General features: G+C 40.2%; 1 protein-coding gene across 1 annotated transcript in view; it reads right to left on the bottom strand.

Annotated features, from left to right (window-relative positions):
- Positions 1–10880: 10880 nt before the first annotated feature.
- The window catches only part of fgf11a (fibroblast growth factor 11a), an 80717-nt gene continuing 72526 nt past the window's right edge, over positions 10881–19071 (bottom strand). The window contains exons 4-5 of the mRNA XM_062444707.1: positions 12588–12786; positions 10881–11023 (exon numbers count right to left, since the gene is read on the bottom strand). Coding sequence (XP_062300691.1) covers positions 10881–11023; positions 12588–12786 — 342 coding nt within the window. The remainder of the gene's footprint in view (positions 11024–12587; positions 12787–19071) is intronic.

The following is a 19071-nucleotide window of genomic DNA, read 5'->3' as shown; positions in this document are numbered from 1 at the left end:
ATAGAAGCTAACTATTAACAGCTAGCAGCCCGTGTCAAGTCACACATCAAATTGGTGGTCAGGAGAGAGTGAATAAAGCTCCTGTTGGCAGCCATTCAAAGTCAGGAATCTCTCCCCAGAGCAACCACAATACATCACAGTTTAATTCAAAAGTAAGTAGTTAACTTAAATTGGATTTGATGTTTTGTCATGATTGTTATTTTCATAGGTAGGACGTAACAGATGACACATAACAAGATTATAGTAACACGATTACATTTAAAAAGTAAATGCTGCCACTGTAAACACACTTTGGCGATCATTGTGTTTTATTCCAAGACAGTGTCAAAGATCCCACTTTCTTTCTCACTTTAATTATATTGAAATGCATCAGTGTAATCACTTTCTTTTTTATTTATTCTCCTATACCTCACAGAGATAAACTTTATCTTATCGGAGTATCCAAAAGTCTTTAACTGGAATTGTCTTCACGAACTTCAGTTGAAAGTCATCAAAGTACACTTTAGAACCAAAAGGTTTGTTATCTCTGTGGGGGGATTTTGTGTGGTGTGACAGCAAAGCAGACAAACCCTTTGGTAACAGTTGGTAGCACAAATTGCTGTGTTAGCATAAATTCATCCACCTGCTGTTTATCTTTCGGCCGCAATACCAATACTTTAAGTAATCCGTATAAGTAATAAAATAAATTGTGCAAGATCGTCTGCAAAATATCGTACCTGATTAAAACTGAGCGTAGTGGCTACACAATGACGGTAACGGTATGCTGTAAGTTCTTTCATATAGTCAATCCTGTCCCACCAACTTTCCCAAAAACTGAACTAGGGGGGGTTATATCCGACAATTTTTGAAACATTCATGCAGTGATGGGCCATGCATGTGAAGCTGAGAAATTTAACAAGATTTTGAATCTTTTTTTTCATTCTTTACCAGTGGCGGCTGGTGACAAAAATGTTTGGGGGGGGCGCAGTTTGATGCAGTTTCAAACAAGCCGTAGCACCACTTCATACCGCAGCAAAAAAATAAAAATAAGAAAGGAAAACCAATCTAATAATAACACAACACACTATAATGTTCCCTGGTTTGTCCCAGTATGATATATCTGACCCACAGAGAGAGGAATAAAACATTTAAATTAGACATGATAAAATTCACTCACATCACCTAAAGATACCAGCAGTTAAAGCAGAGTTACCAATAAGGTAATTGTGTCTTCAGTCCTGATTTCACTGTAATCTGTTAGTTGTTGCAATACCTAAACATGACAATAGATGGCGCATTAAGCACTATACACTGCTGTGATTAAGCATAACTTATTTAACTTATTTTAATAATGAAATGTACCCCAAATCAACTGTAATAGTCAAAATTACTTCCATCATTTCTTATCCTGCATTTATGCATTTTAGTTTTTTTCAATTCATAGTTATGTCTTTTATGTATGTTTTTTAACACTTTACAATATTAATAAGAGGAATGCAGCTACTACCTGATCTTTTATATGTCCTGTTGGAGCTGCTAGATGCAGCCACTGACTGAATCTATGTTCCTCTTGTGGAGCTTGGCATAGCAGAGGTCTACATGTGGCCAGATGTGGTGAAACAGCCTCAGAAAGAGCTCAGCAATGCTAAGTCTGCTAAAAACAACTTAGCTCCATGCTATTGTCTCGATGACTGCAGCTTTCTGTTTGCATTTTTTCAGAGAGATGTTTTAGGTCTCGTTCCCCTGTCGTTGTTCACAACGCTTCGGTGCTGACACTTTGAAACAGCAAACAGATAAAGCAATAAAAGGAATAACTCACACTGCATCCAGCTAGCCAGCTCCGTTTATCATAACAGCAGCAGGAGATACTCTCAGCTCCTCCATCACCTGCTGCTGCTTTATCCTCTTTCTCTCTTCTAGTGAAAGTCTTGTGAAATTATGTTTTTGTAGAGAAATTACAAAATAATCTTCTTTAATTCCCGCGGCTCCACTTTAACGTCATCTCCTGAACCTACCGTCAGCAGGAGTTTGGATGACAGCAGCTGACGGGAGGGCGTGAATGACAGCCGGAACTGTCCAATCACAGTAGATTAAAAAACATGAAACAACAACAATTCGCTGCCAATAAAAGTGGGCGTGTCCGGGGCGCACTGAGCTGCGCCGTGGGAAACGTGACGCAGGCCAATGAGAGAGCAGCCTCAGGTCATGTGCTTGTCAAAAGTTTGAGGGCGTGCATTGACTCCCATTAGTCCGGCGCCCCGCATACAGGAAGTACATATAGAAATTAATAAAATACTATTTGGAATCGATTTATAATGAATGCTGACAGGTGCTGAGAGACTAACAGGCGCATTTTACAAGCATATACTTTTTATTTCATAATGATTTCACATTATCTAATTAATTTATATTTAATATGTTTAAGTAGACTTTCTCTAGATTATAGGAGATTAGTTGTGTAAAGAATCTTTACACAACTAATTCTACCACAACAAATTTGACAAACACCTTCTAAAAGATGCTGTCTCCATTTGAACGATCTCGCTGTTCTTTGTAATGGCCAGCGTACCACCTCACCTTGAGAAAAGTGGTGATCGTTTAAAAGCAACTCGCCTGTTTGGTGTGGTCTATTAGTGGTGAGAAGGCAAAGAAGACCAGCCAGTGGATTTTAAAATTGTAGTAGTTTGTTTGTATCTATAGCTAGTGTGAAATGAATGAGCTCTGAAAGGCAAAAATGTATAATTTTTTCCTTGGTCCTGGCTAATTGAACCAAATTAGCCCAAACCATGGAAAACTGCCCCACGGAATAAGTACACATATTTTAATATAATATATTGTATTTGCTTGGGTCAGTACCAGATGCTATAAAATAAAAGGTTTCTTAAAAAGCCCCATTTTTAATGTATAAATGTAGATAGTAGGAATGATATCAAAACACTGAAGAAAACACTCAAGAGACCAGCTTTACAATCATACAAATATATTAGTTTGTTTTATTCAATTATATCCAATAATACGTCTCCCTTGACTTTGTGTAAGTTATTATAGAAATAAATACAGATCATATTGCAAATGCAGAGACAAGATTGGGATTATAGAGTGTTGAGGATGGGGGAGGTTGAGAGGTTAAAGGGGTTAAAGAGTAAATATTGGGTAAAGACTGTTTCTTTGAAGGTGTCCAGTAAATGATTGGCGCATGCATGCTTGTAGTCCCGCCTGCCTGTGATTCTCGCCTCAGCCCAGGAGTTTCAAAACCGCAAACCAATGACTCTCTGTAGTCCTTCTCAGCGACTTTCTCCAGGTGACCCAAGGGTCTGATGATCAGCTTTGGGTGGTGTATAGTAGTTGTGTTATTCCACCGTGCCAGCAACAGGGGGAGTTATTGCACCCCGACCACATTTGCATGGATATATTTATATATATTTATATATAGATATATTTTTTGCCCCATTTGAATACAAAAATAGTGTCATTGTGGCTTTGATAGCTGGAAGACTGAAGCACTCTTTTTGCATTTGGAAGACAAGAAGTAAAGATTATGGTAATTTCCTTAAAATCTTTTCTGGAAGACTTTGTCACAATAACTTGGATCGTCCATGCAGTACAAAGAAGAGCTAAAAAAAAAAAATAAAAATAAAAAGGCAAAAAAATCCTTAAAAGGTTGATCACAGACTCTCACACACACACACGCACACGCACACAAAAGTAGGTGTGTTAGCGTGTGTGATGTTTGAGCGTGTGGTTGAAGGAGAGACAGACAGTGAATGAGCAGTCCACACGCTGCCAGTGAGACGATTAAAATCCCGTTAAGAGGTCAAAGGTCGGAGGTCAGTCAAGTCGGTCTGTGATTGACAGGTGAGTGCCAGAGGATTCTTGGGGATCAGGAGGAAAGGGGTTAAACGGAGTGAGACCCTTTTTAGTCTTGGCATATTTAGTTTTTCCTCTTTTTGTAGATTGAGCTCTATTGTTCCATATCCCCCATTATGAGAATTATAGACACAGATATGCATTTTAAACAGCAAAATAAACACAGCAAATCAACAAACAACACATGAACAGTGATTCATAAAGGGCGATACAATGGATACCAATACTCAGGGCCACAGATTTCCTCATATTTCATTAACAAGCACAGTAATTCCACTGAGAAATAACCCAAAACACAATCCATTCTTTAAAAAAATCAAAATACACTTGGAAAAAAAAGTGTAAATAACATAACACATTTTTTTTTAGCATAGATTACAGTGTAAAGTCACCACTAAAACATGGGTGGTGCATTAGCTTGTGGGAGGTGAAGTCCCTACACTACATGATCTGTTTGTAAAGGTCACCCCATTTAGCCACATCTGCGTTGGCTTGGTGCAGGGTGCTGCATGTGTGTGTGTGTGTGTGTGTGTGTGTGTGTGCAATGCAGATGTGTCCAGGGATTGTGGGTGTGCCTTTAAATTAAAAAAAAGCCTGATTTTTGCCCACCAGGATAATCCCGGTTAATACTTAACAGGATGTCGTGTGAGCTACCTGGACGCTAGCTTCCAATGTTAAAGTTTTATTAAGTAGCTAAAAAAAAAAAAAAAGGGCAAACCCGTTCGAGGACGGCGTCACTCTTTTGTCGGAGCACGTGAGCCTCTCTCTTCCTCCCTCTCTTTTTTGTGTTTTATGCTGCATTGCAGATGTGGTGAAGGGACTCCACCTCAAAGTAATGCACACACACATACACACTTAAATAGCAAACCCAGCTCACAAAAAGGGCAAAGTGTTAGAAAAATAAAAACTCTAATAAAACACGCAGTTGGTTTCTATATCAATATTAATCCTTTTTTCACACCCACCCAGATAATGTGGCTGCACCTTGTTAATGGAGTTTATTGCTTTCTGCCCAAGGACTCCGTGCTCATTGATTTGGCCTCTGATTTATCCTCTATTTTCCTCTCTCCCTCTACTTCACTCTCTCTCTTCTTGGATACACATAATGAACGTACAGAGATAATTCACAGTTGCACAATATTACACACAAAAGACTAAAGCTGATGAGTAAGAGCTTGAAAACACACATATACCAACACGTACACACATACTATATACATACACACACACACACGCACACGCTCGCACATACATACTGCCTCCAGGTTAAAGGGAAGTTGTGTTTGCAAAAGGGATCGGAGAGGAAGTGAAGCTTCAAAGCGATGCTGTGAGGGCATGAGTTAGCTACACAACATTATGTGACACATACCTCTCTCTTTCTCTTTCTCTCCGTCTCTCTCTCTCTCTGAGTCCTTCACAACCCCGGATGACCCTCTCTGCAGTTGTAATTTGCTCAGTAAGCAGGGAGGGCCCTGACTCTGGAGTAATGGGAGGGAAGGGAGTCCCCAGGGGGAGAAGTGTGTGTGTGTGTGTGATGGTGTGAAGCGTGCAGCTGAATCAGATATACATAATTCAACCCCTTTGATATCAACACACACACACACACACACACACACACACACACATACTGTATATATATATATACAGTCACACCTCTCCCATCTTTTTTCATATACTCCAAAGAAATGGAGATGCCAAGCACTCCAAAGGGCCAATATTTAACCTTTAGAGCTGAATCCAGAGACGTTTATCAGTGACTTCAAAGCAGTAAATTCATCCATGGTGGGCGGTGTGTGTGTGTGTCACTAATCAAACATGTGCTCAGATAGACGGCCGCTCAGATAAATGGCAATCTTTACATCCTGTAATTCACACAGAATCGTTTGAAGTGAAGCCTGAAGGCCGGAGAGCAGACAGGCTGGAACAGAGGAGCTGATTTCAGACTTCACAAAGGACTTACAGCCAAAAGAGAGAGAAAAAAAAGAAAAGAAAAACACAGCAAAACACACACATGGATCAGCGACACACACACACACACACACGCAAACATGCAAACCTTCCACGCGCTATAAATGATTTTTGCCTCTCTACCTCTGTGCAACCGTAAAAGTGAAATCGATAAACAGAGTGGGATACACGTTTTCCACGCTTCCTCTTTTAAATTCTTCACTCCCCCATGTTGCCCAAGTATAACATCTATAAGGATTCATCTGATTACAAAATATCTGTTAACAGCTTCTGGTAAAAATACAGTAATTACAGATGTGGCTGAAAAAAATAGCAGAACATTTGCCAGATAACTCATAACATTACGGGCACTAACAGAAATTAGCGAGGATGACGATTCAAATAACAGTCTGCAAACTGGAATTTAAAAAAAAAAAAGGTTATTTTCTTTGCATATTCCAGTGGAAAAGGTGAGATACTGATGACTGACACACACACAGTATGCAGTATGAATATCTCAATAGTAAACTGAGATATGAAATCATCGCTCACTAAATGTCAGTGTTGCCTGCCTGCCTGCCTGCCTGCCTGGATCCCTAAAAGAGAAAAGAGCTCCTGGTGGCTTAGTTTAGTCAAATCTTGGCTCTTGCCTCTTTAACACAGGCAGGAAATGAGATGTTTGTAGCCCTATAAACTTTGCAACAATAACAAAAAAAAGTCCTCTTAACATGTGCTATTCTTTTCTCTTTTTTTTTTGCATGTGTACAGGCATATGCATCAACAGAAAATTATATTGCATTCATTTTGAGGGTTTTCTATACTCGCTTATCGTCTATTTCTCTAATATTAACTGTCACTAAATTAAAGGGGCACTCCAGCGATTTAAGATTACATGTAAATATGGTAAAGGAGCCGAGGAGACACTGAAATAAAGAAGAGTGGTTAAAATCAAAGCAGCAGAAGCCGAGATAAACTGACTTTTTAGGTTGTAACATGAGCCACACCCCTAAAAACGCTGGATCCTACATTTCCCACAATGCAGCTTTACAGAATCTTTTGGTGGAGTGCCCCTTTAAAGCAAACCTACTTTGTTTCATCTTTTACATAGTCCACTTTAAAGTGGTACCTAACCCTAACCCTAACTACAATTTTAGCCCTTAACGTTCATCAACACCTCTCCGTCTTTTCCCTTTTACATTCCGAAAAACAACAAACATGCCACATACATTAAAAAAATATTGCAACGTAGATTTCCCAGCCCTTTAAAATATAGTCAAAGGAGTCATGGCTATGTTTGTTTTCATCATAAATCTTTCAGTTATCCTCCTCTCCTCCCATCTAACGCTATCTGTCTATCTACAGTCTTAATTCTGGTCTAGCAGGAGCCCTGTTTAATTAAACATTTGTGTAATTACGTTGAGAAGAATAGTCAAACATTGTGGATTTACTGATCCATAGGGGGCGACTGGTCAAACACATCAACCTCAAGGTCTATTTAACAATTTAATAAGGTCTTTTGTCCTTAAAGTGGTGTTTTAAGTGTAGCTTGTGTGGAATAAATCTAGAAATAATGGGAATAACTCGCTAATGAGTTGCAATTCAATGAACTAAACGTTTCCTACCTTTATTATTCACAAGTCCCACATTTAGTTCATTTGTTTATCCTCTTTCTTTTTGATTTTATGTCTTTCCCTCTTAAAACTACATCTTTTCCTTTCCTTTAAGCCATCGCTTCACCACTCTCTCGGTCTCTCCTCGGGAAATCAGAGGTAAAACGTTACCGTATCTCTCAGGTAGCAGATTATTTTGCTCAGCGGCTCGCCTCTATTCTGCGAGGGTTATCGACTATTATTATTTACAACCACGGGGTTACAGGGGAGAAGAGGATTATGCATAGCAGGAGAAGTGTGTGTAAATGCATGTGTTCAGGGGAAAAGCTATCTGCATTACCATAAATCCCTCTTAAAACTCTCTTTGTTCAAGCTCATCACTACTACTTTTTTCCTTTAGTGTCCTCCTCCTCCGTTTTCCTTTCTTTGGTGCATTCCTCTCTCTGAGCTCCGATCATCAATCTAGCATTGCCTCTACCTCCTGAGCACACAGGTCTCCCTCGTTTCCCCGCAATACATAAACATTAGGCAGAAACAATTACCTCGCCTGGCATATTGTACCAAGAAAGTTTGATATGAAAAATGATTACTTTTCGTGTTGAGTGTAAATAACAAAATGGGAACGCGAGGAAATCTCTTCTGAATGAGGAGTGAAATCCTGTAAATATTAGTATGAAAAATTATCCTTTCAGTTTTATAATCATTCTCATTATGTCAGACTGATTTCCTGACTTCATTGTTTCTATGTGACATTTGTTAGTTGTCTCTGCTCTTAACAGAACTGCTCATAACCTATGAATTATCAGAGATCTACTGTATTGTAATCCAATAACACTTTTATAAGCAAACTAACCAAATTCTGTGGCATTGTATAAACATATTTTACATTTTATTCCTATATCCTTCAATGAAGCTGCTCAGTAAAAGAAACCGTGATCATTCTGAACAGTGATGATTCATGAAAACATGTCAAATGTTACACATGGCATCAATAAACCTTCTATATTGACTGAACCGTAGGTAAATAAGGACTTAAAGAGACACTCCAGTGATTTTTTAAATGCATTTTTATAAAGTTGGGGACTTTCAAAAGGCTGATTTGAAAAAGAAATGGTAAAAATCAAAGTAGCACAGGCTGAGATATCTTGATTTTAATCCTTAGCCTGGATCAAATTCCAAAAAACGCTTTCCATAATAATTCCACAGTGGCTTTTATTTGACCTTACTTTCTTGGTACACATCCACGTCTTAGTTCTGATACTGAACCCAGGCCATTTACTTTGAATAAAGCTTTTGTGAAGTTGAGTTTCACGATTTTAAAATGGAATTTATTAAGACATTTCTCTCCCTCTCTCTCTCTCTTTGACTGGGTAAATCGTCTGTGTCTATGAATGCCATGTGGTGCATGTAAATGTGCAGTGCCCAGTGGGAAGAGAGAAAGAGAGCAGTGTAGCTAATGTGTTGCATTAGCCTTACACACAGTTCATTCGGGTCAGATCTTAAAGGCCGTAAAACCTTCTTTTTCCTCAATGAGACTCTTTGTTAAGTGAGAGGAATGAAAACATCATTTTGTGCCAAATATAAAACATCAACAGCATTGGTTATTTTACATGATACATTTCTATATTTCTGGGTTTCTTTGTTTCTTGTTGTTGTGGTTCTTACTGATTCGAAGTGGGCGGGACTAAGTTGGAAAATTGTGACATCGCATACTTCCACCAATCAGGATTTTGCAACGCTTGAATCAGACCTTAATGAATAAAGCTGTTTTACATTTTTTTATTATTACTTATTTAGTCATGAATATTTATTGGTATTAATGAGTAGACTTTGTTGCTAAAATCAATGGAGTGCCCCTTTAAAAATGACACAAAAGGCATACAAATCAATGACAGGAATATAGTATGTTGAATATCTCTGGACAGTAATGGGGTAGCATGGAGTCTGCAGACACTGTTATCATATTCACAAACTCATACATGTATTTAGCACATTTTGGATGCAATGATTAAAAAACACATTGTTGTCTTTATTTTTTTAGTCAAGAAAACCACATTGAGTTAAAGGAGGTCCACAGATGATGTGTGGGCCTCAGGGTTTATGCAGTGCATGGCCAGCCACAGTGAACAAAAGCTATTGCACTGCAATCACAAGCTTCACACTCAGGCTCCATCAGTACCCCATCTCACTGATGATATCCTCATCATAACCCAGAACCTGCACACACACACACACACACACACACACACACACACACACACACACACACACACACACTTTCCACCACGACTGCATATGTGTGTATGTGTGTGTTTTTGTGAGTGTGTTAATGCGTGTCATTGTGTTAAGTGTGGTAAGTCGCGAGATTATTTTCAGCGGTCGTCGCTCATGTATATCAGGGAGCTGAAATGTGTGCACACAGAGTACACACACCTCAACGCGTGTGTGTAAATGTCAGAGTAATAATGATTTTGTGTGTGTGTGTGTGTGTATATGCGTGTGTGTGTGGTTACGCAGCGTGCCGAGGGAGCTCTTGGCCCCTCGTTTAAGGGTCGAAAGATTCTGATCAGCCCCAGACTCCATTAACAGAGCCAGAGAAGGGACGGGAGGGGTTTTCTTGTGCCGCCGAGTGGAAAATTGGGTCCGTGTCACAAACTAATCAAATCGTGCCAAAGGTGAACGGAAGAAGAAGGGAACACACATACACATAAATGCACACACATACACATAAATGCAGACACATAAACGCACACACACACACACACACAAAACAGGGCTGACAAGTATCCAGGCCATCTCACAAAGTTGCTGACACACACAGAAGATGTGGACCGAGCAGATGGCTGCAGAACAAAAAGTCTGCAAGGGTCTCTTGTGACAAGCCTTGCATTAGCATGGCTCTACGTCGGGCTAACATTAGCGTGGAACCCTTTGGGGAAATAAAAACTCAACCCATTTGGAACACATGTGCTGCTGCAGAGGGAGCCGTATTCGACCGTTGCACCCGTCGTTGGTAAGAAACCAGGAAGACTTTGCTCGGATATTTGGTTGACTGGAAAAAGATGCCGCTGATTATGGCTAGAAGGCGTGTGGGGATCTCCTTCCAGCTGCTTAAACACGCTGACATGCTATACGATGCTAGGCGACTGTTCACCTCTTCGTGGAGTTATTGCTTTTTATATCCCAGGCTCTGATAATCACAGAGGTTGTTAAATAAGAAGGTGGCGGGCTGGTGTGGATATGGGGTGTGGTGGTGGTGGGGGAGTGGGGGCTGTGAAGGTAAAAGGGGCTTCCTTCATTTCCTTCCAATTAGCCAGCAGGGATGAGCAAAGTGAAATCCTTTGAAGTTTCTTTTGAGACCTGTTGCATTGTGGTAGTTTGAGTCTTTCATACAACCCCGCTCAGGTGTCCGCTGGCGCCCAAGAGCTCAGTGCCCCGTGGCCTCCACCCCCTCCTCCCCCCCAGTGTCTCTAGGCGCTAGGAGGAGGAGGTTTTGGTTTTGGATTGAGGGTCTTTCTTGCCGTTCTGGAGCACGGGCGAGTCACTGGAGGTCTTGGGCGTTTTCCTGGGCGGACTCTGCTCAGCGACGTCGTGTAGAGAGGGCTCCCTGTACATGGCCACTGGGGAAGGGAGAAGGTTACAAAAGGGTTAAATGACAAAACTGTATGTTTGATTGATGAGGAAATGAAAACAGAACTCCCCTGCTGCTTTGGTTCACTTTGAGAATGTCCTCTTTTTTATTATCCTTTTTATTTCCCCATGAATAAACAAAATACATTTCAGAGTATTTAAAGCCTCTAGGTGTTGAATTTTATGTGAGTGAGTTATGTAGGGTCTTAAAAATCATTTTTATGGCATTAGATAGAAATTAATGAAGTCTAGATGTTGCTTTCAGCTGTTTATTCTGTATTTCTGTCAGTCATCGTGTCTTTTTGTTGCGGCAAACTGAAGTCACCAAAGTCCAAAGGTAACTTTAACAATTAGAATATGACCTTAATAATGTAAGTTAATAGAAGAAATAGCCTAGTGGTGGAAATGAATGAAAAATTAATGTAGGGGATCATCTACATACTGTTATTATTATTTTATTTTAAAGGTGCACTAATCAAATTGTTTTATGTAACCAATAGATCAAAAGAATATGCGTACTATACAATTATCATCATATGGCTCAGCACTAGAAATAGTCACCTGAATAGGTAGACCTCAAAGGAGGCTTGAACATCTGCAAATTCTGGCTCCTAGCAAGAAAGCACCCCTAGCGCACAACTAATGTTCGGGGGGGGGGCATGCAAAGCGGATATGGATCCTGTCCCGTAACATGTTTTAATATGTTTTAAGTGAGTTATAAAGTTATGAAAAAGGTTTGCATCTTTGTCCCCTACAAGCTACAAGATAGCAATGATATGATGCACTTAAGAAATACAATGAAATGTACGATGTTTTCCTCTTTTTGTAACAAGCAGCCAATGATGTGCATTCAGTGTTAGCTAAATTAATAGGAGTTTCTAATGTCAAACTGATCTGCATTAACTATAGTCAGTATACTGATGTTGTCATTGTGCTTATGTTATTAATATGAGACAGCTAAGTAATACCTATAAAGTGAGATTATATGTACAGTAAAAATATGAACTACAGCAAGATCCACTAGTAACTGTTCTACAGCTTTCTGGAATGAAGTTGTCATTCCATTAAAACTGGTCAACTCTTTACAATGAATTTGTCTTAAAACAACAGTCAGGTACCTAACTAAACATTCATTCAAACTGGCTAAAGAAGTTCCCTTTATAATACAATGTTAGTGATGGGGCCAAAGTACACAAGCCTTCGTCTGTACAATAACTATTTAAAAGTTGATCTGAAGCTAATATCAAGTTCCAGCTGTCCAAATGAGTCAAATAAAGTAGATATCTTTCAACATTATAGTCTTTTATAATGTTGCCAAAGCCCCTCTTTGGGTGTTCATATGGACATCGTGTGACGGCTCCAAGGCCTATTTCTCATTGATTGCCACTTAAAAATCTATGAACTTGTCCTTTAAGCAGACCCCAAAAAAGTTGTCCCTACAATACAAACTTTTCCACAGAAGAGAACATTTCACTGTTGTTGTACTTTTTTGAAATGGACTTACTAGCCTCTGCCTCTGGAACAGCATGTACAGTATATATTAATCTGTAGTACCTTCAATGAGTTTGGGCAGGAAGTGCGCGGCCCCCTTTGTCTTCTTGACACGGTTCCCCTTCATGACCTGTCCGTCTCGGTTGATGCCGATGTACCAGGCCCGCCCCGACTGGGTCTGTCTGTACAGGATGGACGAGTAGGTGACGTAGTAGTTCTCAAACACACACTCCTTAAACTTACACTCTGGCGTGAAGTGTTCCTGAAAGACACACACACACACAAACACACACAGAAAAATCAAGTGAGAGGTGTAGAATAACACATTTGGAGAGTCTGCCATTTTTTTATCCGTTCTATTATTTATATATTTACTCCCCAATTCCACCGGCTCAGCTGGGAATGGGAGGAAATGGGCCCCACATTTCATCATGACAGGGTTACAGGAGAATCTGTAACACACACACAAACGCACGCACGCACGCGCACCCGCACCGACAAACTCATTCCAACATGCACACACGCCTATTTACCACATGGACAAAGTAGTTCCTGAGCCAGGATGCCATAATTCAGACGGTTCGGTTTACCTGTAACAAACAACAATCAAGCGGATCCTTCACCCTCTCCCATAGTTTAACGACCCTGCTGGCGGCCTTCAGTTCACACACACACACACACACACACACACACACACACACACACACACACACACACACAGAGACCATGCATAGCTCTGCATTAGACAATACGTCAACACCGGGACACCCCCCCCCCCCCCCCCTCCCTCCCCTCCTTCCTCTATCTCTCTCTCGTTACAGCTCTCACATATTCCCTCTCTATCTCATATTCCGCCTCTCCTTCTTCACTTCATTCCCTCCATCCCTCCGTCATTTGGTAACCTTGTCGAGGAACAAACCAATTTGCAGGATTGATTTGGAGCCTTGATGTGACGGGTGAGCAGGAAAGGCCTGAATAAGGACTTTGCTCTCTCTCTCTCTTTCTCTCTCTTTCAGGCGCTCTCCTCCTCTCTTCCTGCTGCTTTCCATCTTCTATTTCTTCCTCTCTCTCTGTGCATGTCTGCCACCGCAGGCGCAGGGATACAGCCCGCCTTATAACCACCGTAGCGCACATAAACAAGCTAATTACATTGACTGTATCGCCCATTCTTTAATTACACGTCCATTCACTTAGGCAACCATTCATTTCCTCGCCTACCCATTAACTTCACTCTAATAGCACAGAATGAATCCAAAGATCTGGAGCCTCTTGGAAGGTGTAATCAGATTGCTATCATTAACTGTGTTTGCACTGCTGTGTATTGTGTCTTATCCTTTATATATAGAGAGAGTGTGTGTGTGTGGGGGGATCTGGGGGAAACTTTACAGGATTAAAGCCCGCTTTGTACTGTATCCAGCTCTGCATGATCATCAGCGAACACACACACACACACACACACACACACACGACCCAGACAGACACACTAAAGTTCATGAATCGATTAATTATGCGAATTAAACTGAGTCTGGCTGTAATGTGTAAGAAGTGTGAGTGTGTGTGTGGATTCTTTCGTGAATGAGTGTGTGTTGAGGATGTATCATCACTGATCCACGACCAACCGCGTGCAGAGAAGGTGGGTTCAATTAGTCATTACCATGCTGGAAGACCACCGCTGGTTGGATTGAGGCAAAGTTGAACTTCACTGGTCTTCACACAAGTTTTTATGTTCTTTTGAAACTTTTACTAAAACATCACACTGACAGGACAGAAGGTCAAAAAGTCAAAAGACACAAAGTTGATCCTGCTTTTAAGAAAAATTATAACAGTGAAAAAATATGATTATCCTTTAAAAACCAAACTAGCATCATCAAGTTTGGAAAGAAAATGTAATCTGAGGTTTGTCTAAATCACATTAAAAAAAAGATGAAAACTACATCCAGGTGTTTACGATATGTACATTATTTGGTCACACACACACACACACACACACACACACACACACACACACACACACACACACACATATAGACATATACATGTTATGTATTCGCTTGGCTATTTCTGTGGATATCATCATGGATGATGGAAGAAATCAGCAAAATGATGCAATGCCATTGTGTCAGTATACTATTGGTCTATGATGAAATCAGTGAAGGCCGTGGGACTTGCTTGGGTGTGTGTGTGTGTGTGTGTGTGTGTGTGTGTGTGTGTGTGTGTGTGTGTGTGTGTGTGTGTGTTTTGTTTGTTTGTTTTCTTTTTTATTTGGTACTCTGCCTTGGCTCATCATGTCAGGGGTTAGAAAGGTGATGGAAGGGAAACTAGGGGTATGGGGGGTGATTTTCCACTTTGCTGTATGTTATAAATAGGACTATAATGATGTTACTCCCCTCCAGTAAATTATAAACAAATGAATAAAAAAATGGATCAGAAAAATAACTATTGTCCAGGAAATGCATATTTATTGCCCTAAATGATTTTAAAGAGTAAGTGCAACTTTGCAGAAAAACACAATTAAATTACTTTAAAAAAAGCTAAATATTTAAACATTCTTCTTTTTCTATGTTAGAACATCCTGATACACAGGAAATATAATGCAAAGCATCTCATACTGACACTCAATGACACTGCTGACAGCACAGGAGCAGAGGAGAAGAACACAATATTCCATCACATTCAAGTACAATTTTTTCTGTCCCTTTTTCTGTTTTCTTGCAGTTTTTCTTTAAATCTACAAAATCCTATGTGTCTATATGCAATATACATATTCTAATCCATCAAATTAAGCTTCACACTGGATTCTTTTTTTCTTTTTTTCTTTCACCAGCATTTGTACCCCATCAGCGTGTCAAAGCCTCCGCTAAAACTCCTGATGCCTCCATCTGATGTTTAATCCGTTATTTTTCTGAGCCGAGCCGTTTCCTCATCTGTCATCTCATCTGAGCGTCTACAGGGTGACAGCAGCCGCACACAAAGTCCTAACAATCACAAGCTGAACCAGATTTGGTCAAGTATAACTCTTCCATTACAAGTATGTGTCCCGTGAAACACTGCGTGGAAAATAGACACTTTAAGACAGTAGCTTTAACAACGAGCTACATTCATGCACGAGACGGCTGACGAAGTCTTACTTTGCATCACATTTCAAATCTAAATCTTAAATGTTCAGAGCTGGTAAAACATGAATCCAGTCAGTAACATCATGAGGCAACAAGCAACAAACATGAGCAGCAATCAGCTCTGTTTGCACAAAATTATTAATTTATGATCCTGCCTTGAAAAACCCATCTTTAATTTTTCATGTAATTTAACCCTGTGATGCTTAGTGTGGTGGTTACTTCTTTTTGCATGATTCAATTCAACGTCTGTCAGAAGAAGCATCTAAATATGATGTCAATTTTTAATAATGCTACTTTTTTTTCTCCATCTGGTACTTATAGATAATTGAAAAAAGACATTCTTAGTCCTTTATAAATACTGTATAGTACATTTAAATGTACATTCATTTAAATTGAATAAGCCCTTCATCACTTATCTTAGCCAGAAGCCAGCTACACACACTTAGTCACACGCTCTCAGGATGCCATCAGCTATGCTGCTTTATAGGATAACACACTGTTAAGCAGTCATTTAAAGAGACGCATTATTCACACGAAGCGCATACACAGGGGACACGTGCACATCTGCTGCTCACTTTGAGAGACTTCAGGCTGATTTCATCTCTTCCTCTTTATCAAACACAGAGGAGAGAGTAAAGCTATGTCACCTCAGTCCAATCAACCTAATTTCCCGCATCTGGAAAAAACAAAGTGGATTTTAACATCACTGCTGCAGTTCCTCTTTTGAGCAGCAGGGGCTGCTCCAAACACACAGGCGGCCCGAGTTTCCTGTCACTTCTTCTCCTCCTCCTCCTCCTGCTGCTGCTGCTGCTGATTCTCCAAAATTAACTTGTGTCTGTTTGCCACTCCATAATACTCAGCTCTCCACGACTGGCCTCTTTTAGCACTCTAAAAAACACTCAAGTAGTTAAGCAGCCACAAATCCACATAAAGGGTTTTCTCTCTCTCTGCTGCTTTTTATGCACTAAACTGCATGTTGTTGTGGATATTTTCAGCAGATATTGGCTGAAACATCCCATCATGTTGTATTATATGATTTAGGATGCAGGGGTAGATACAGGGGTAGTACACTGGACCACTCCAGAGACTATTTACAGCTTCTAATCATATTTTTAGCTGATTTAAGTTAGAAATATAGGTCTTGATTTACAATTATTGCATTTGACTTCATTAGGACAGCAGTGTTACATTAAAATAGCCAGAATAGATCAGAAAAAGAAAGAGGCATCAATAATATGGCCATGAGGAGATAGAGAGAAATAAAAGAGACAACAAAATCACAGATAAACAAAGTCAGACACTTACTAATAAGATCAAGTCAGAATCAATAAAATGTAACCATGACCAAACACTTTTTGACACCGAGACGACTAAAATCTTCTGTTACACACAAAGAGGAGTGTTAGAGGAGACAACAGGGCCGTGTGTGTGTGTGTGTGTGTGTGTGTGTGTGTTGAGGTGTGTGTACATCCACTCATGCGTGTCTGCTGTTGTGACAGAGAGACATGACGGATCCCTCTTACATCAGTGGGAGGCCACCCGGCGCCAGATGACACGCATGCACACGCACACACACACACACACACACACACACACACACACACTGGCAACATCAACAGTGACGGATGGATCGGTCGCCTCCCTCATCACTCACTCCCCACAGACAGAAGAGAGGAAGAGAGAGAGAGAGAGGGATGGAGAAGAAAGAGAAAAGAGGAGGGGACGAGATGAAAGGAAGGAGAGGAAAAAGAGGAGAAAGAAAGAGGCAGGGTGAAAGGGGAGAAGGCGACATGCAAGATGAGGAAAAGAAGAGAGAAAGTGTGGTATTCTCCAGTAATGACACCCACCCACCCACACACACACACACACACACACCCATGTCTCATTTCCATCCGTTGACACCTAAAGACATTATTCAGCCCTGTTGGCGGGCAAACAGCTGCCGTTAACCATTGAGCCTCCCGTGCGCTCAGCTGGGGAATTGATTCTATGTAAGACCTCTGTGAAAAGTCAATAGGCATTAGACCAGAAAAAAAAAAAAAACCTGGATTAGCCTTTGAGTGGACGCGCGGCGCGGCGCGGCGACGCAACCAAGCATGAAGAACTTAAAACGATTTACAAGCTGCGATCGGGCAACCACAGGTTAATCCAGCGGCTTTAAGTTGCAGACACTTATCGACCGTGTCCCAAAGGACAAATGTACTTCACACCGTCGATAGGATGTATGTACAGTACCAGCAGGCTCATATGTATGTGTGTGTGTGTGTGTGTGTGTGTGTGTGTGTGTTTGTATTGTAAATGACAAGTGAAATACATGAGATGTGTTAAATTTTTACAGCTTTCAGTAGATTATGTTTGCATTTTCATGTGTCAGCAGCTCCTGATCAATACTAGCTTTCCTGTCACGGGTATAACAGGTCTAAATGAATGCTGGCAGATTGGATGGCTTAATTCAAACAAACTAGAGTTTGATAGGCCGGTACAGTATGAGCTCTCTTTGTGCCTTCCAGCACAGTATCAGCAATACGGTTACTTATGCATGCATAGCCTGGTCAGGGCTGCACAGATGAATGTGGCTCAGCTTAGTAGAAGCAAAAGCCATCTTTCAGTGATAACAGCAAACACTCTTACAGTAATTTATATTTTAATTTTTTTTTACTCTTAAAATCCCCCAACACACACACACACACACACACACACACACACACACACACACACACACACACACACACACACACACACACACACACACACACACACACACACACACACACACACACACACACACACACACACAAACAATGTTCAGTCTTATGAAACCAAACTCGTGGCAATGCAGGCAACTACAGCAGTGTTTAGCTGACAAAGAAATGTGTATTGAAATGATGAAAATATTAAACATCTGCTGTCCAGTACTGTCAGCTGAAATCCAGTTGCTTGTACAGTATAAGCAAGGAACCTAAATATTTAGTGACAAGTGGTAGAACATTTCTTTAAAAGTTGTGAAATTATTTTTCATCATGCTTTCTAACCTAACCAGTATTTATGCATCATGTATATTGAGCCTTTTAGACTTCTTATACATTTTGATAACAGAGCTGTCTATTTGTATAACATGTTATCTATACTCAGTGCTTTAAATGCACTCATAAGTCATGTTGAATGGACTTCTGCCAGTTTTTTGACATTAAATATTTAAAAACTTGACTCCGATGTAAGAAAAATTGACTGCAGAAAAAATGATTAATAACTTAGAATGAAAGTCATTTATTCAGTAGAGTTAAGAATGTTTTAACACTGATAAATTACTGTGATTCAATCTTCAGTGGGACCACTGAAGCAACATGTCATCGTCTTCTAAACAGCATGGGAGGAAAAGTTGGGTACAGAAACAAAAAGTACAAAAAGTTTTGTTTTGCAAGATAATTAGA

The sequence above is a fragment of the Scomber scombrus genome, chromosome 23 (assembly GCF_963691925.1).
Source record: "Scomber scombrus chromosome 23, fScoSco1.1, whole genome shotgun sequence".
NCBI classification, from domain to species: domain Eukaryota; kingdom Metazoa; phylum Chordata; class Actinopteri; order Scombriformes; family Scombridae; genus Scomber; species Scomber scombrus.
Note: the sequence above shows the minus strand (reverse complement) of the source record. Positions and strands in the feature narration are given on the sequence as shown.